The sequence below is a fragment of the Rhinichthys klamathensis genome, unplaced genomic scaffold, assembly GCF_029890125.1.
Source record: "Rhinichthys klamathensis goyatoka isolate OS25496 unplaced genomic scaffold, OSU_Roscu_1.1 h1tg000243l_1, whole genome shotgun sequence".
NCBI lineage: Eukaryota > Metazoa > Chordata > Actinopteri > Cypriniformes > Leuciscidae > Rhinichthys > Rhinichthys klamathensis.
This window is the reverse complement of record NW_026606765.1, coordinates 2,109,557-2,126,792: the sequence shown is the minus strand read 5'-3', so window position 1 is coordinate 2,126,792 and position 17,236 is coordinate 2,109,557. Positions and strand designations below refer to the sequence as shown.

General features: G+C 38.0%; 1 protein-coding gene across 1 annotated transcript in view; it reads right to left on the bottom strand.

The window, feature by feature from the left end:
* The window catches only part of LOC130100532 (roundabout homolog 1-like), a 223,954-nt gene extending 223,015 nt beyond the window's left edge, over positions 1-939 (bottom strand). Inside the window, exon 1 of the mRNA XM_056266005.1 lies at positions 841-939. Within this exon, the coding sequence (XP_056121980.1) occupies positions 841-860 (20 nt within the window). The 5' untranslated portion in view covers positions 861-939. The remainder of the gene's footprint in view (positions 1-840) is intronic.
* Positions 940-17,236: the final 16,297 nt, after the last annotated feature.

Genomic DNA, 17,236 nt, shown 5'->3' with positions numbered 1-17,236 from the left:
TTAATTACCGACTATGCATTGTGCAGCGCTCATTTGATTGGACTGCCACAATTTAGTCAACATGAAATTGAAATTGCGGTCATCTTTTTTTCCACATTGTGACGTATATCTAAATGAAACAGCTACTTGAACAAGAACCAATGTAGGACGGGACTTGATTTTGTCTGTTGTGAATTGATTGGATGGTTGAATCGTTGTGGTTTGCTATTGGCCGATCTCATGTGAATGGCAGGTTGATCCCGCCTTCACACCAGTAAACACATCATCAAAAGAGAAGAGATGTCGCCGCAAGAGGAAAGGGAAGTTATTTTGATTAAAGATTATGAGGGCACATGAATTAAAAAATATATGAATGTACAAGGATAAATCATTTATAATAAATACTGAAATAAACCATTAAAAAAATGGTCAATTTTGATTTCATGACTTTTTTGTTACATCAAATTTGATTAATGCAAAACAACAATTGTAATTTCTGACAACAATATAGCATCGTACTGTTTTGAAACATTTAGCATTTAGCTGTATGTTAGTATTTCATTCCGAATACACACACTAATGAACGAAACAAGAACCCCTGTATTCAACTAGGGTAACTAACCAAGGACAAAACCAAGGGGTCAAGGCCCCGTTTGGCCCCCGCTGATGCAGAACTACACCATATGGTCTAAAAGGCATCTTTCTCTATTAAATGTCTTGCATGCATTATAACCAGTGTCCAATTATTTTTTGGATATGAATCTTAAAAGCATGAAATTCATTATAAATGACTGTGGTAAAAAACTAAAACTTCTGTGGTCACATAAGAAAATACAGTATGGCAGATATTTAATCACTTACTTCCACCAGCCGAGCAACATGCCATGGAGATGAATAGAGCGCTGCAGTGATGATGTATTTTTGTAGGCCAAGCTAGAAGTTCACATCAACCTGGTTCCTTCAAGAAAAAAACGAACAGTATTTTTCCAGTGGCTTTTGCATTATTGCAGAAAATAAGGTCTGTGACTAACAAAAGATTGTGATTCTTACATGTTTTGTTCATCGTGATAATCTTCACAAATGAACACAACTTTTATGAATTTTGAAGCATAAATACAGAATACAGAAATCAAAAGCTAAACTATAAACGAACTTCACCACAGTCACTTCAACGTCACTATCACTAAGCTTCCCACAACTCTTTCAGTCTTTGTTTAAAAACATTTTCCCTGAAGGTTCTAGTTATAATAGTTTGCAAGAGTGTGAGTAAGCACAACGAGGCTGTGAAAGTGGACTGTTGAGTAGACGAGTTTACCTGTTCAGCTGATGACGTTTAATGTCACTGGAAACCTCTGTAGTCCCATTTAGACACACCTTTTTTAAGACAAGTGAAAGCTTTAAAAAAAAATTACTGATGTATTTTATATTGTAGAATAAAACTTGAAAATATCTAGCGCTTGTGACCTTTTTCAACAATTTTTCAACATTACAAAAAAAAAATGCTTTTCAATCCAAACATCCAAATATTTAGGACTAAAATTAAGATTTGTGTATTTGAATTGCAGTTTTAACATAAACAACCTCGTAAACTTAATGTGATCCATATCTGTCAGTGTCAGTCATGCATAAATGAAACGGGTAAGATTTCTGCACTCAAAAATCATGTATTATTAACAATTTGCATCTGTTTGATTTTATTTACATAATCATATTTTCAAAATGCATTTATTCAGATGCTTAGAATCAGCATAAACCTGTTAATTGCAAAAACAATTACATTTATTATGTTGAAAAGTATGAACATGGTTAAAATATGGCTAGCTGTGGAACACGTAATGTTCAGTTCATTAAAATTTCTGAAACTGAGACTAAAATAAATTGGATTTATTGATGATACAATGAACCTTACTGTGTATTTAAAAGACATTCAGTTAGTACTATTACAAAAATCCTACCCGTTTAATATATGTATGTCTGACAAATATGCATATGCACATTAAGTTTGTAAATTTATATTAGCTGTATAATCCAAATGAATGGAAATTTGATATGCCCTTCAAATACAGAAATCTTAAATCATTTTTTTGAGTGCATCTGGAAGACCAACGCCAACACTATAATGTGATATGAAAATATAAACCCAAACTAACCTTCCTGTAGCTCAAACAGTAGCACATAGTGCTAGCGAAGCCAGGTTCATGGGTTTGATTCCCAGGGAATGCACTAATTTAATAAAAATGGTTCCATTTTATTTCGATAGTCCACTTTATACATTCTACTAACTATAAGTAACTTTGCCTGTAGACTGTAGTAGACTGTCAGTAGACTGTTATGGTTAGGTGTCAGGGTTCGGGTTAGTAGAATAAGTTGACTTGTAGTTGCCAACATACTTATAGTCAGAAGAATATCTGTTGTGGGAGCATCAAAATAAAGTGTTAGCAGATATAAAGCAGACAGTTTACTAATACTCGAATGAGAGTTAGTTGTCATGTAGTTGCAAAGTTACTTATAGTTAGTAGAATGTCTAAAGTGGACTATCGAAATAAAGTGTTACCAAATGCATAGCTTCAATGCAACGTATGTCGCACTGGAGCAAAGTGTCTGCCAAACATGTAAAATAGTCCAAAGTAACATTGGGACATTCTTTAAAACAGATTACCGAAGACCAGTGGACAACAAATAGATGATGCTCCAGCTGATATTTGTGTTGGGGAGGCAGTGGCTGGTTAAAGGTCAGGTCTAAACCTGTCGTCTGGAGCAATAGCAGTCTGAACCCAGCCTCCAAAGGTCATAATAAGCAGTACAAAGCAGTCAGACACCTCATATTTCCCCCAGCCATGAAACACCGGTGATTCTGCCCACTCACGTATGCTGTGTAAATGTCAACTCATGATATATGCATGTAGTATTGATGTTGACATGAACTCTTAGCATGTACACACAAAGCAGAAGCAGACAGATGCTATTTGTTTTGTCAGCCTTTGCGCATAGCAGGGTTGAGAACAATTCTGAATTATAAGATGAACATTATGGATATTTATTGCACATGTAAACCTACGGTACTTGGCAATAAAGGTGATTCTGATAAAGATGTGGCTCCGATCATGATGAGCTGAAAATTGCTTGAAAGACCTGAAAGAGAGAGAAAGAGACATCACAACACAATAATTTGGACTAATTATGAAAAATACTTTTACTGGAATGAAGTGGCATCTATAGAAGACTTTTTACCTTAAAGTAAAAAAATAAATAAAAGGAATTGTATATATACAAAATCACTTTTGGTTACTTTTTAATCAAAATAAACTGTGAGTGATTTTAGCAAGCTCTCAGCTAAATTAAAGCTACACCTCCGTACCCACGACCTTCATTCTCCTTGCGGTGTTTAAAGAGGATTTGATGACTAATGATCCAAAAAGAAGTTGACTATAAATAATATATAAATAAAAACCAGTGGAAAGCTGTTGAGTGTGTGCATCACTGTATTATTGTAGCAAATCTTTTTTGAAAAAAGTTTTTTAAAAACACACTGCATGAAACACCGCTGTAAATTGGTTTTAATAAATAATATTTTAATATTAATTATAATATAAATATAGCATTGGTTGCTGGCTGATAGTCCCATGTGCAAGGTAAATTGGTGCCTTAAACTCAGAAAGTGTGTGAACATCAACTGAAAAATTAATTTCCATTGGACTAAAGAGAGGGGATTTTGCCTTCTCATTTCAGAAGACGCTGCCTGCCACACACACACACACACACACTCGATTTCACTCTCCCGTTCTCATTTCTCCTCCTCTCAGCGGTGGATTCCAGCGGATAGAGAAGGGCAGCCGGGGTGAGAGGGTGAGCTTGGTGTCTCAATGTATCTGCGAGTGGAGTTGATATACAGGTTGTGACCTTTGAGAATCTCATCTCAGATCTTATTCCTCAACACCTGCACCTCATCTCTCCCTCTCTCGGCCTGTCTCCTTTTCTCTCTCCCCTCAAATGAGATGAGACAGATGAGAAACATATTGGAATTTCTCTCTGCCAAATCCAAGCTGCCAAACCGCAGAGTTTTGCAGTGATACAACGCTGGCTTCCTGTTTATCATTCAAGACATCCATGTCATTTAGATGTGTGCCAATTCCTCTGCGCGATCACGCTAAGCTGAGGCTGCCATCTCCTCCGCACAGTTGGATGTTCTCTGAAACACTAAATTACATTCATGGAACACCTGAGCAAACGTCGGCTTGTGCTCCCCAGTGGCCGTATTCAAATAAGATCCAATTTTATCCTCACGCCGACGCCGGACTCGAATAGACCTGCGAGCTCAAGGGTCACGCACACAAAACACATTCCTGAATACACTCAACCTCATCTCCAATCTTTCTTTTTGTCTAGCACAACTCCTGTTGGACGTTGTGATTGGCACCTTTTCACCGGTATTGTTTTTTTCGGTTGTTGTTTTGCTTCTCCCAAAGTGAAGAAACAGCATTCCCTCACGATAAATCCAAGCCGCGCGCCAATCGAACGACGTGGTAAAAATATTCATCCCATTTAAATAGACTCATTCATATGCATGAGATATGCATCCCCGCCACCTGGCCAAAGGACCGCACCTGGACACAATAGAACACATTCACAATCATTATTAGTGTATTATTAAGGAATAAATGATATCTAGACCTTTGCTGCATCCCAATTCATCCTACACGCTTTAAAGGATTGAAATAAGGCATCCCAAATCAAAGTATGGTGAAAATAGCATGCCAAGGATTTCCATGCACGCCCATGCATGTTCTTTTTTTTTTTGCCTAAATTTACCCACAACCTCCTGCTCTACAGATGAGGAGGCGTTTTCTTGTGAGTTATAAGAAAAATATATATTTTAAAGGGATGATAGTTCACCCAAAATTTTTCAATTTGGTCATAATTTCCTCACTATCGTGTCACTTCAAGCTGCAACCCTCTCTTGAAACCAAAACGGAAGTGACTTAAACAGCAATTCATCGACTGGCCACTAGAGACAGGCTGCAAAAGAGAGTCAATCCCATATACCCCCCATTTTAATATGCCCAACCTTACAGCAGAAAAAAATGTTTACAGGCTAGTACAAAAAGTGGTTTTGGTTAGAAATGTGCTGGGGACAGAGATGCAAGTGCATTTTCAGAAGGGTACAATGACGCATTCATTTTTTTTCTCTCTTTCGCGCAGGTCATGTTTTGAAAGACGATGTCCTGTAGCTTACTAATGTAAATAAATAAAAATGTATACAAAAATGTGATGATGTCCGACTTGTTTTATGAAGAAGAAAGCCTTAAGTTTTCAAGTTCTCAATTCACAACAATATGCATCCATCCAATCTACATCAGGCATTTTGACCAAAACTTGAAAGCATCCAATCCTCATCATCATCATCACAACTATTCCCGAATTCAGCAATAGATTCAAGCAATAATTAAACAAGATACTGACTACTCCACGATCATCTCCACCAATGCTTGCTGTACGAACGCAAACTGTAACTAGCTAAGTAAGTTGGTGGCTAAGGCTAACATTAACTGCAAGAGAAGAGTTAAAACAGCCGATCCCTTGTGTGCAAATGCACAAGACTTAGCCCCAATACCAGCAAATCTTAAGTAATAAACATGCGTCTTACCTTTGTGTCAGTGGTCTGGAGATCCATGCTGTGTTCAACAACATCCATTTGTTCTACAGGTTATCACTTTGATATGTTATAGTCCATGGCACTAGGAACCTGGTATGGTGCTTTATACTGCATGAAGGCTAAAATGACTTGCTCGTCTATGACACCTTGGCCAGAAATTCTCTGCCTCGGCTCATCCCAGCAAAGACTAGGTAGCCTCGTTCCTGCTCGTTCGATGTCCGTGCCAAGCTGTCAGCTCATTTGAAAAATAACAAAAATAAACTGGTGCTGCAGAGGGGACATCTACACTCTACATTCTTTAAAAAACAGAAGCGCGATAGTCAGATAGAAAGTATTATACCAGCATCATGTCAAAAAGAAGTGGACAGGACATCAGAGCTTTTTTTAAAGTGGTGGGTACAAAATGACTCATGACGAAATCTGGTGGGTACGCGTACCCACCGTCCCCACCGAAATCGACGCCTATGGGTTTTGGTCTATATACTCTAGCTAATTTTTCCCTTCATGGGCGTGAGAGGGGGTGGATTTTTTATAACTCATCCGTTTAAATGTTATTAAGCCTTAAAGTTCTGCATAATTAAGGGCGTGGCCACTGGAGTGACAGATGGATTACCGCTGCTGTCCCTACTAGCTGTTTGTCTGCTGTTAGCCGTTACGTCACCTAAGCTAATCCCGCCTCTTTGCCCATTTTCGGTTATCCGTGTGTGTGACGTACGGTGTCACGCTGCCAAGATGGCGACGGCCAGCTCCGCCTACTTTGTGCTTCAAAAATGCTCTTCAGAAACCTATGGGTGACGTCACAGACTCTATACGTCCATATTTTTTTACAGTCTATGGGCCCTATTTTAACGACCTGAAATGCAAGTGTCAAAGCGTAAAGCGCAAGTAACTTTGTGGGCGGATCCCGGCGCTGTTGTTATTTTCCCGGCGGGATAAATGCCTCTTGCGCCTGGCGCAAATCTAAAAGGGGTTGGTATGAAGTAGCTTCATTATTCATGTGTGGTTTGGGTGTAACGTGAAATAAACCAATCAGAGCTTCATCTCACATTCCCTTTAAGAGCAGGCGCGCTTGTTCTAAAGCGGATTCCTATTATAACGGCACATTTGCCAGGCGCGCGCCAGTAGCGGTTCACAGCCGAGGAGAGCAACGTTCTCGTCATGGCCGTAAAACACAGAGAAGTGACATTGGGGATGGAGAAACCCACCCAAATTAACTTCTGTTAAACAGGCGTATGATAATTTGGGTAAATGTGTAAGCTACATGCTTTTATAATAAATTGTCTATCTATCTATCTATCTATCTATCTATCTATCTATCTATCTATCTATCTATCTATCTATCTATCTATCTATCTATCTATCGTAATAATGTATGATTTGCAAAAATGAAAACTGCTGCTTAGATGAGAGAATCAACGTGTATGCGCGTTGTGCACACGCTACATTGATTATGGCCAAGCATGCGCCCTTAAAATAGCATAATGAACAACGCGCAACGCGCCACTGACTTTAGACTAGTTTTTTTCTGGTCAGTGGCGCAATTGTTTTATAGAACAGCAAAATAGCATGAGGGAACGTTTGCGCCGGAACACGCCTCCTCTTTGCGCTGAACCGCCCCGGGGAGCGCAAGTGTATTTCTTAGTTAACCGACGTGCGTCTGTGGAGGGAAAAGTCCGCTTTGCGCGGGTGCAAAATAGGAATGATACATGCGTCAGTGTACAAAGTCATTTGCGCCGAGTGCAAGATAGGGCCCTATGTATCACTCCAAACCCGTATGACTTACTTTCTTCTGGTTAATACAAAAGAAGATGCTATTTTATGACATGCTAGTATGTTCAAATACACAACAATGCATATACTCTAAAGTATGTACTTTCCCATCATCAGCGAAGTACAAGGAGTGGCATCCAAAATCTGAGACCACTACGATTTGCTTTTGATTGATTTATTGATTGATTGATTGGTGTCTAAATCAATAAAATATTTAAGATTCTGCCCACTTTCAAGGTGACTAATCAAATACTTTTTGTCCCAGACCCTCAGTTTTAGTATTTTTTTTTATTTTTTATTATTATTTCTTCATTATTTATGGCTTAAACCTGTGGTCAAACATCAAAGTTTATTTAACCACATTTATCCACAGAAACAGAAAAGTAAAGAAAAAAACAACAACAATCAAATGATTTAAAGTGAAAAAAAAAGAAGAAGAAGATGATGATTTCAGTTCAATATGTCAAAAAGCTCAAATGCAAAGCTAAGATTAATTTAAAATTGGCTAGAGAAGGAGCAGCCCTCATGTGAACCTGAAGATTAAGAAAATTTGTCATTTTGCCAATTATAATTCAATTGATTTTCATTTGAATTTTCATGCATCGTGAACAGCGGGGGAAAAAATGCAACATATGACTTGACATTACATTTTCACTCCAATCTCAGGGCAAGACTGCAAGAATAAAAATGAAAAGGCAAACGTGTCACTATAAAATTCGAATCATTTTACTTTTTCATTTTCCACTTTGCAGGCACTAGGAGACCAAGAACATTGTGCAACAAACCTGACCAATACAACACCAAACAATAACTAAGCTTCCAGGCATCTCAAGAGCGTCTGGCAGCGACTCTAGTTTCTGGAAGAACGGTGAAGTTTTTAAAGCACTGATAGCGTGTTACATCCACAGAGCCGGTACAACGGCGACGTGATTGATAAGGTGTTTCTTTCCCAGCCCCTCTCGGCTCTCGCGCTGGAAGCTTAATGCTTTCTTCGGTGGGTTATGAGGCTCTTAGCTGCACCAACATGAAAAGGGGCTCATGGGGGACTCAAAGCTGGAGTATCTGAGACAGGTTTTAGCTTCAGGCGGGATGAGTCTTAGAGAGCTCTCCACCAGGACTTTCATGTTTCGCCCGCCGCTACATACAACCCTCTGTTTTAGACTGCGGGGAGTGATTGTCTGTCTCACAATCGTGAGTGCTATAAACGTATTCGCAGGGCACAAAAAGCTGACCCCTCATTTCAGGTCACTTTTGACCGTCTTTGTTGCAAGCAGGGGAGTTTTTCTTTTATAATCTAAATGGATTCTTCAAAAAACCTGCTTCTTGTTTAAAAGCACTAACCCTTTTGCAGACGATCGAGAGTGCCTGAGAATAACAATGACTGTGTTTGTGTGTGTGCAGGTGAACATAGATGTGCTTTTGTGTGTGTGTGTTGTGTGCATTTGAGCCCTTCGACCCTGGTTTCTGTGGCAACAGCATCAATAAGACTGCCGTGGAGCTCGGCTCACTCCTGGGCGTCTCGCCTCTCAGCAGTATTGTATACCTGCATTCCCACCTCAGTGTCCGTATATATCATGCACGCACACACACACACTCACACACTCTGTTTTTTTCCCACAGGGACAAATTTATTCTCTCATCAGCTTCCTGCGCTGTGACTTTAGGTTTGACCTCAGCAGATGGGCTCTGTCTGTAATGTACGTCGTTGAAAGTGTGAGATTTGGGAGGCATGCTGAGAAAGAACCGTGATGATAAACGGCACCGTTTCATCCTCATTCATCTAATAGGGAAGTATTTCGTACAACAAATACTTGACATTTGCGGATATACTTACAGATCAAAAAGGTGTTGACAGGTAGTGTTACAGATCTTTGAACCAGTGATGATTTCAGGACACATTATGACATTGCACACTGCAATTTCTGTGTAATCCAATCACCGTGCACACTGTAAAAAAAAAAACTTTTTTTGTACGTTTTACAAGATTTAACTTAACAAGTCAGTTTAATGTAATTTAAGTTGAAATTACTTAAATAGGCAAGTTGATTCTACTTACTTTTTACTACGCAAATGGATTAATTAAATTAACAGAGTTAATACATTCCATCAGTATTTACTCACACTCATGTGGTTCCAAACACGTTTTCTCTTTCAATTTGCAGAAGAAGACAACAGATAGCCAGAATGTTCTGGCAATGAAAGCGAACAATGATGTAGGCTGTTGACAAAAAACACTGTAAGAAGTTTATATGACTCATGTGCTATATTGCAGGGAGTCATATAATAGCTTTATGTGATAAAAAAGTAGTCATTTTCTGCCTGTTGTAAATAAAATAATCAATGATCATCTGAAAAAGAAAACCAGATAAGCCATTTCATTATTGAACTGTCCACAAAGGATGTGCCAAAATATTTAAATATAATTAAATCATTTGATTTTCATTTAAATTTTCACTAACTGTGAACAGCAAAAATAAATAAATAAAATGCAATTTGATTTTCTCTAACAATCTAAGGGCAAAACGCAAATGAACTGATTTTGATACTTTGCGGGCACTTTTCAATACTGCTTTGATTGTCATTTTGTTATTTGAATAATTTATTCAAGATTTTTAGAAATACCTTCCATACAACGTAGTGTTGTGCTCATGTATAACAGCATGCAAGGTTTACACTGCGAAAACTTCCTGAATATTGATTATTTTGTTTGTTTTATTGTGGGTTCTGTCTTCAAACTGTAGGTCAAATGAATCTTGGCAACCCGCTACCACCTTTAATTAGTTTTCCTGGGAAAATCCTTCACAGTTGCAGCTTTGAGAAAATCTCCTGTGTCTTACTTTCACCTAAGCATGGCTTCCCAAAGCTTCTCCAAAAATATAACAAAAAAAAAAAATCGCTTTTTTTTGGTTTCATGTTTCATTTGCATGTATAGTGTGTGTTTGAGGCAGAAAGAAAGAGATTTTTCCCATTTGAAAAGTTATTTCCATACCAAAGAGCTCTTCTGTTTGAGAACATAATGAAACATCACAGGAGGACAGCGTGAATGCAGCAGCCAACTTGCAAATGAATTAAATCATCTCGAACCCTGCAGGCAAACCGGAGAGGAAGAGGCCCGTGTCACTGTCTTCACAGCTGTACAGTTCCATATCCTCTCCAATTAAGACGTCTGTCCCCATTGGCTAAGAAAACCTGTTAACCAAATACAAATCAAAGCGATTAGTCACCACAGTGCATTTATTGTGTTGCAACATTGATTTCATATAGTATGACTGGCCTTCTGGATGTGTCTATTCAATATGGTCGTTTATTTGTATAATAAGCTTGAAATTCACCGAAATTGTCTTTTTGATATTTTAGCTAAATAAACAGACTGGAAATTGTATAGCATTGCATTGTCAAAGTGACAAATTGAAGTAAAATGTGATATGGAAGAATGGAAGATTTTCAAAATTATGCTTAACCCTTGTTGCATTAATGTTTCACCAATCATTATTACATATTCGGGTCTTTAGCGACCCGGATCTATATCTAACACTGATGGATCTCTAACTGTTGTGATAATATAAACTCTCTTGATATTAGAGGAATGATTACAGAAGAATAAAATCAAGCATATTTTGTTACATTTTGGAGCTTGGAAGGGGTCAGTTTGAGCAGATGTTTTATACCATCATCACTGTCCTCATCAGAGCTCATTTCCCAGTACATTCAGCATCTGGCTCATATTCGCCATCTCAGGCTTGATCTCAAAACTATCATTTTCAACATCTTCAACATCAATATTTTGATCAGTGACAGCTTCTTCACCAGATCCATCATCAAGTGACAATTAGCTATGAGTAACTATGAGTGAAACGTCACTTCATCATTGTGTTTCAGACATTGCTAGCTTGTGGAATAAAGGAGAATTGTACTTATTCAGGCATCAAATATTCAATTATTGTTGTGCAGAAAAATATACTTGCACCGTTACACACCTCGGGTCGTTAGCGACCTATACAATTTTTACAAAAAATGAATGGGAAACTTATGTAATTGTATTATTTTTTCATTGTTATATTATTTATAATGAATTGGTTGATGTCAAACTTAAAAAAAAAAAAAAAATTGAGGAGTAGGGTAGTGATTGACATCCTAGGTCACTAAAGACCCGCGGTATGCGTGTAAGGGTTAACAAATCAAATAGCTTCAGAAAATAGCACATGAGTCACATGGCCTAATTCTTTTTGGCATTTATAAAGTTAGATTACCCTAGTAGGCATTCAATTCTGTAGTACAGAAAAAATTGGTTACTCTACTAACCATCACTTTTTTGTGTTAAATGAAAAAAGAAAAATCATTCAGTTTTGGAATTGTAATCTTTGGGTGAATTATATTAATTGCACAGATGTTGCCATTTTGAATCTGCTTTGCTAAGGACTCGAATGTTCTTTTAGTTTAAGTCTAGACTTGCTGCAGTATTATGCAGCTGTCATCAGTCATGTGAAGGTCGGAAAACTTCACCATTGAGATCCATCTAAACTTTGGAAAAGATCTCAGTGCGGTCTGAACTACTGATGGATTTCAGATCAGTTGTTAGTTCGTGTCTTTCCTCTTCAATCACCCAAACCACAAACGACCAGCTGCCCGAGGCTACGAATGACTCATCGCGTGCCGGCCTGCGTGAGAGTTCCTCTTGTCAGGAAGAGTCTTTTAATCCTGTCCCATGGCCCATCCGCTGCTCTCGTCGACTGGGGTTCAGAGGTTTACTTGACACTGCAGAGTCTGCGTTTCCGATCGCAAGAGTCGTATGAGAGAAAGAGAGAACATAAGGGGAAGAAGTGGGTAAATTAAAAAATACTGAACTAATACACATTTCATCGCTGTTGAATGTTCCAATAGCTCTGAAAATGTTCAGCATTTTTAAGAGCCAGAAATGTCATTTAATAACACATCTGCATAAAAGAAACTAGATGTGCAATTCCTGAAGGAAATACCTATACCAAAGGAATGATGCTACGGTTTTACCTAAGCTGAGTTTTAAGGCTTTGGTTCTGTGATACATTTTGAATGCTGAAAATTCTATGAAATGTAAGTTTAAATATAGCAATGCAAATTCTGTCATCACCCATATCTCGTTCCAAACCTGTATGTTTCCATTTTTCGGTGGGAGAATGTTTGAGGAATATCACATGCAAAGACTGTAATGATTGTGTTTCTTTGAGCTTTCAATTTGTCCTTTCTATCCGTCTCCTGGCAGGCATTCAACCGAACTCAATTCTGAGATAATTCACGGCACGCATGAGGCATTTGCAAAGAAATCATCTAAATTAATTACACTCACTTACCATTTAGATCAAGCCAATTCCTAACAAAAATCTTGAGAAACAGATGTTGATGTGGTTTTAAACGCCAACAAAATATATCCGTGAAGTCACACAACAGGTATCTGATTTCACTGTTGCTTTAGCACTATACTGTACTTAAAATTAAGGCAATTTTAGTATTTTAGCATGCACAATTTGATCATTTGGAACCAATTCTATTTTTATTCTAATTAGCATAACATTCTCATTTGAATCAGTTCCGCGATATGGGTCAAATACAGATTGTTACCTCCGCGTGTCTTGAGTTATGCTGAGATCTGCATTAAATAAATTGAGGCCCTATTATTTTTCCAATTAGGTTTTAGGCAAACGTGATTAAAAGATAAGTGCGAAAACGCTGACGTTCCCCTCCAGTAGACTGGAGCGCATCAATCCGCCTGAGGCGAAACCTTTGAACAAACAACAAAGGTTTGAAACCTCCGAGCCAAATAACATTCATTTGAACGGAAGAAATGCTTTCCGGCTCAAAATATCAAAATGAATGTTCATTTTGCCAGTATAACATGCTAGTTGTAAAAAAAACTGCTAGTTGACTCATAATTAAACTATATTTTTTTAATTTTCTGAAAAAAACTCTGATGCAAAACTCACCGCCATGATGCTAAGATGCAATCCTGGAGTCGGCATTTGGATATGTGTGGTGGAAACTGAAATCACTATGAGAAGAAGAAAAAAATTGGCCTTGTAAATATGATTATTCCATTTCAGATCCACACAAGTTCAATAAAACAAAGATTATTGGTGTAGGTTTACAAGAAAATACTATTTCAGTCAATGTGTTATTTGTAATTGTTGTACCTGTTGGTGAAATTTACTAGCAATGTCTGAGTGAAAATAAATCCTACACCAAATTTATGTGCACAAAACATTTTTAATGCCAAGTCAATTTCAAAATAGACAATAATCAATGTTCTCACAGTGCCACATTTGTGAATGAAAACCTTGTTTAACCCATTAATTGGCCTCGCCTGGCTTCCTGAACTGCAATACTTTGAGCGCAAAGTCGTTTAGTTTGTTCCTCGGTGTTTCTGTGGTCCCCGAACACACTTTAATTGAAATTGTCCCCCATTGTTCACGCCGACAGTTTTGATTTACAGAGATAAGCGACTTTGCCTTGACCTTGGCGGGCTGTGACATGGGTCATGGGCTTAGGTGCTTTTGCAAGCATCCTCAATCAACTCGGACCGGCTCAGATTAAACCGTGCCATTGGCCCACAAAGATTAGTTCTTTATTTGCTCCATCGTCTCTTTCTTCTCTGTTGGCGGCATCTTGAGGAAGGGGGGAAGGAAACGTGTAAACATTGCTTCAGTCAGCAGCTTGGCAGCCCCTTTAGTTCCAAATGACCAATGATATTGATTACATAACACTGCACGGTCCACTCCACTGCCCTTCTATTGTAGGTGCTTATCAAACGAGGTGCACAAAGCAAATTCATTTACTGTTTACTGTCCCTGAGAGGGTGGTGGGGTCCACGTGTGGAAAAATTGGGGGACATTCGATTATTTCAGTTAAATAAATAAAACTCTTTTGGTTTTTGCTGCCCAGCTCAAAAACAAACAAAACAACTGCCAATTATTCCCCAAGAAACTAATAAAAGTTTTTTTTTTTTTTCTGGCTGCATATATTAAACGAGGTTTCATTCATAAGATTTTCAGCTTCACATTGTTTATTTATAATTGAACTCAAAAATGAAATCTCTGAGTATTTACTCACATTTATGTTGTTCTGGAAACCATATCACCCTTTTCTGTGGGAAACAATGTATTAGAAAGTGAACAGGGACTCCTTCTGTCAAGCTCCTGAATGACAAAAAAGGCACCATTAAGAAGTCATAAAAGTAGTCCATAAGGTTTTTAGGCTATATAAGTCTTCTGAGGTTATACTAATCTCAATTTGTTCTCAAGGGCCACCGGTTTTCAAACAACATAAGTGAGTAAATTATGAGAGTTTGAAATTGTCCCTATTATGCTCATTTGCAGGTTTATAATTTTGTTTAAGGGGGTCTAGTTGAATACGTTTACATGATTTAATGTTCAAAAAACAAATTATTTTTCTTATAATTTGCATTGTCGCAGCACCTGTTGTTTTCACCCTCTCTCTGAATGCTTTGATTTAGTTTAGGTTTGGTTTCAGAAAAGCACAGTCTGCTCTGATTGGTCAGCCGGCAGGCGCAGGTCTGTTTTGATTGGTCTAGCGCATAGAGCAGTGGTCTCAAACTCGCGGCCCGCGGTTGTGGCCCCCTACTTGACATTAAAGTTTAATGTTAGTGCGGCCCGTCGTTGCGTGTGCCGCGTTTTTTTTTTTTTATCCTTTATGGGCTACCATAGATAGTCTCGTGACAGCTTACGGTGGGTTTGTTGTCAATAGTTGTCATAGACAACCGCGAAGTACAAACATAACGCGCTTGGAAAAAATGAGCGCGCTTGCCGCGCGCCTACATTTGAAATAACGAACTTGAGCGCGCAAAATATGTGAGCGCGATATCCAACCGATCAAGCTACCACCAATCAGGCCACGAGCTACTGATAGCTCGCGAGCGACGTGTTGGAGACCCCTGCTCTAAAACAATGTGAGAATAATCATTTTGAGCTTGTAATATGTGTCCAACAGGTTGATAAGAAGTTTTGCTTTGATTTGTGCAAAGTCAGTAATTTGCCTGAGACACTATACATGTGTAGAAAGAATTCAAGACGGGCAGACATGACTGCAAATATTTGTATTTCAAAAGCAATAATTGTTTTTCTAAGTATAATAAAAGGAAATGTGCCTTCCAAAAAAAAACATTTAATATCATATTGAAAATAAAAAGGACATGAGCAAATATAAGAATCACAAAGATGTGTTATAAGGAAAAGAAAAATAAGATTTGTAAAATGAACTTCAACTGTCAGAAGGACAGCCAAAGTCCTTTTAGTCTCTGGGACAGCTCATGAAGAACCAATCATGTACAGAAAGGAATGTTCTAATTCAGAGGAACAGTTCAGAAGAAACGTTAATAATAAAGATTGAGAAGATTGGATCAGTTGTGCTCCTTTTTTGGAATACTTGAATACTATTTTTTTGTGGAATACTTGATGCGGCCCAGCCTGACCCCGACTCAACCTCCAGCGGCCCCCAGTTAAGTTGAGTTTGAGACCCCTGGCATAGAGTGTATGTCGGAAATGTACCGCTCCTTACTAACTTGCAGGAATCAGTAAACACTACTATAACTACGCTACCCTAGTGCAAAATAAATGTGCCAAAATATATTTGAAATACATTTATTGTATGCTAAGTACACTACAAATACATTTACATATTTATAATATAAATACCCTGCAATTGCACTTTTGGAATACTAAATTGATATATGTAAAGTCTGCTAAATTGGAAATTTGTACTTAATGCACTTTAGTTATCCGGAAATAGTGCTGAGGTCCAACTAAAGATATACTTAAAGGAGAACTCCGGCACAAAATGAACCTTTGGTCTAATTACACATTGTTACCTAGTCAACCGTTATCTGAGATTTGTTTTCATGATTATCGAATGTAAATAGTTTTATCTCTAAAAACAGTTTAGCCTATAAAGCTAGTATAACGCTAGTATATTGGCCATAGTGTAATGACAAATAAAAATCGCTTGTTAATACCACTAACAAGGCTCAAAATAGCCCCACACTAACACGGTAGCATAATGAGGGTCTTATTGTCCGTTTAATGCACTCTGTTATTATTGCATGCCGTTTAATGTACAACAACACTACAACAACACTACCTATAGTAGGTACCATGTGTAATGATTATATATAGTATAAATAGCATCTAACCACTATTTACATTTATTGCAAAGAAAATACTGCTATTTGTACTCAGTGTAAATAGCACCTATCGCTAAGAAAATATGCTATTTTCACTTAGTGCAAACAACCGCTGCCTAAATTTTAACCACTGATTCCAATTCCTCTGCCTTTGGAAGTCCATGCAATGATGCTTTCCCCTCGCAGTAAAAAAAAAAAAACATGTTTCCTTGATAGTGATAAACTCTTCCTGGCCTTACAATTACTTTTGTTTGAGGGCGGGCCAAAGTAGCAGCAGGCAGGCATTATGTGCTACATGGTGATGTATAGTTACGTAATGGAAATAATGGCAGGACTACAAACAAGCATTTAAGGCAGGTGTTTGCTGTTGGAGAGGTTCACTCTCTTTGGCGTGGACTTCGTATATTTGTAGATTGTTTAGATGCAAAAACGGCTATATTACACACTAGAGAAAAGGTAAAACCATTAAAAAACATAATAGGTCCCCTATAATTTTTTGGTTTAACCATCCCTTTAAGCAGTTACCGCACCGGTCACGAGTCACATGTATCCGTTCACTTCTATCATTAGAGTCTCACTGAAGTGTGAAGTGAGTTTATTTCACATTAACTGTGTTCATTCTAGTGACCTTGCTTACTGTAATTGATATTAATTGCCTGTCACACATC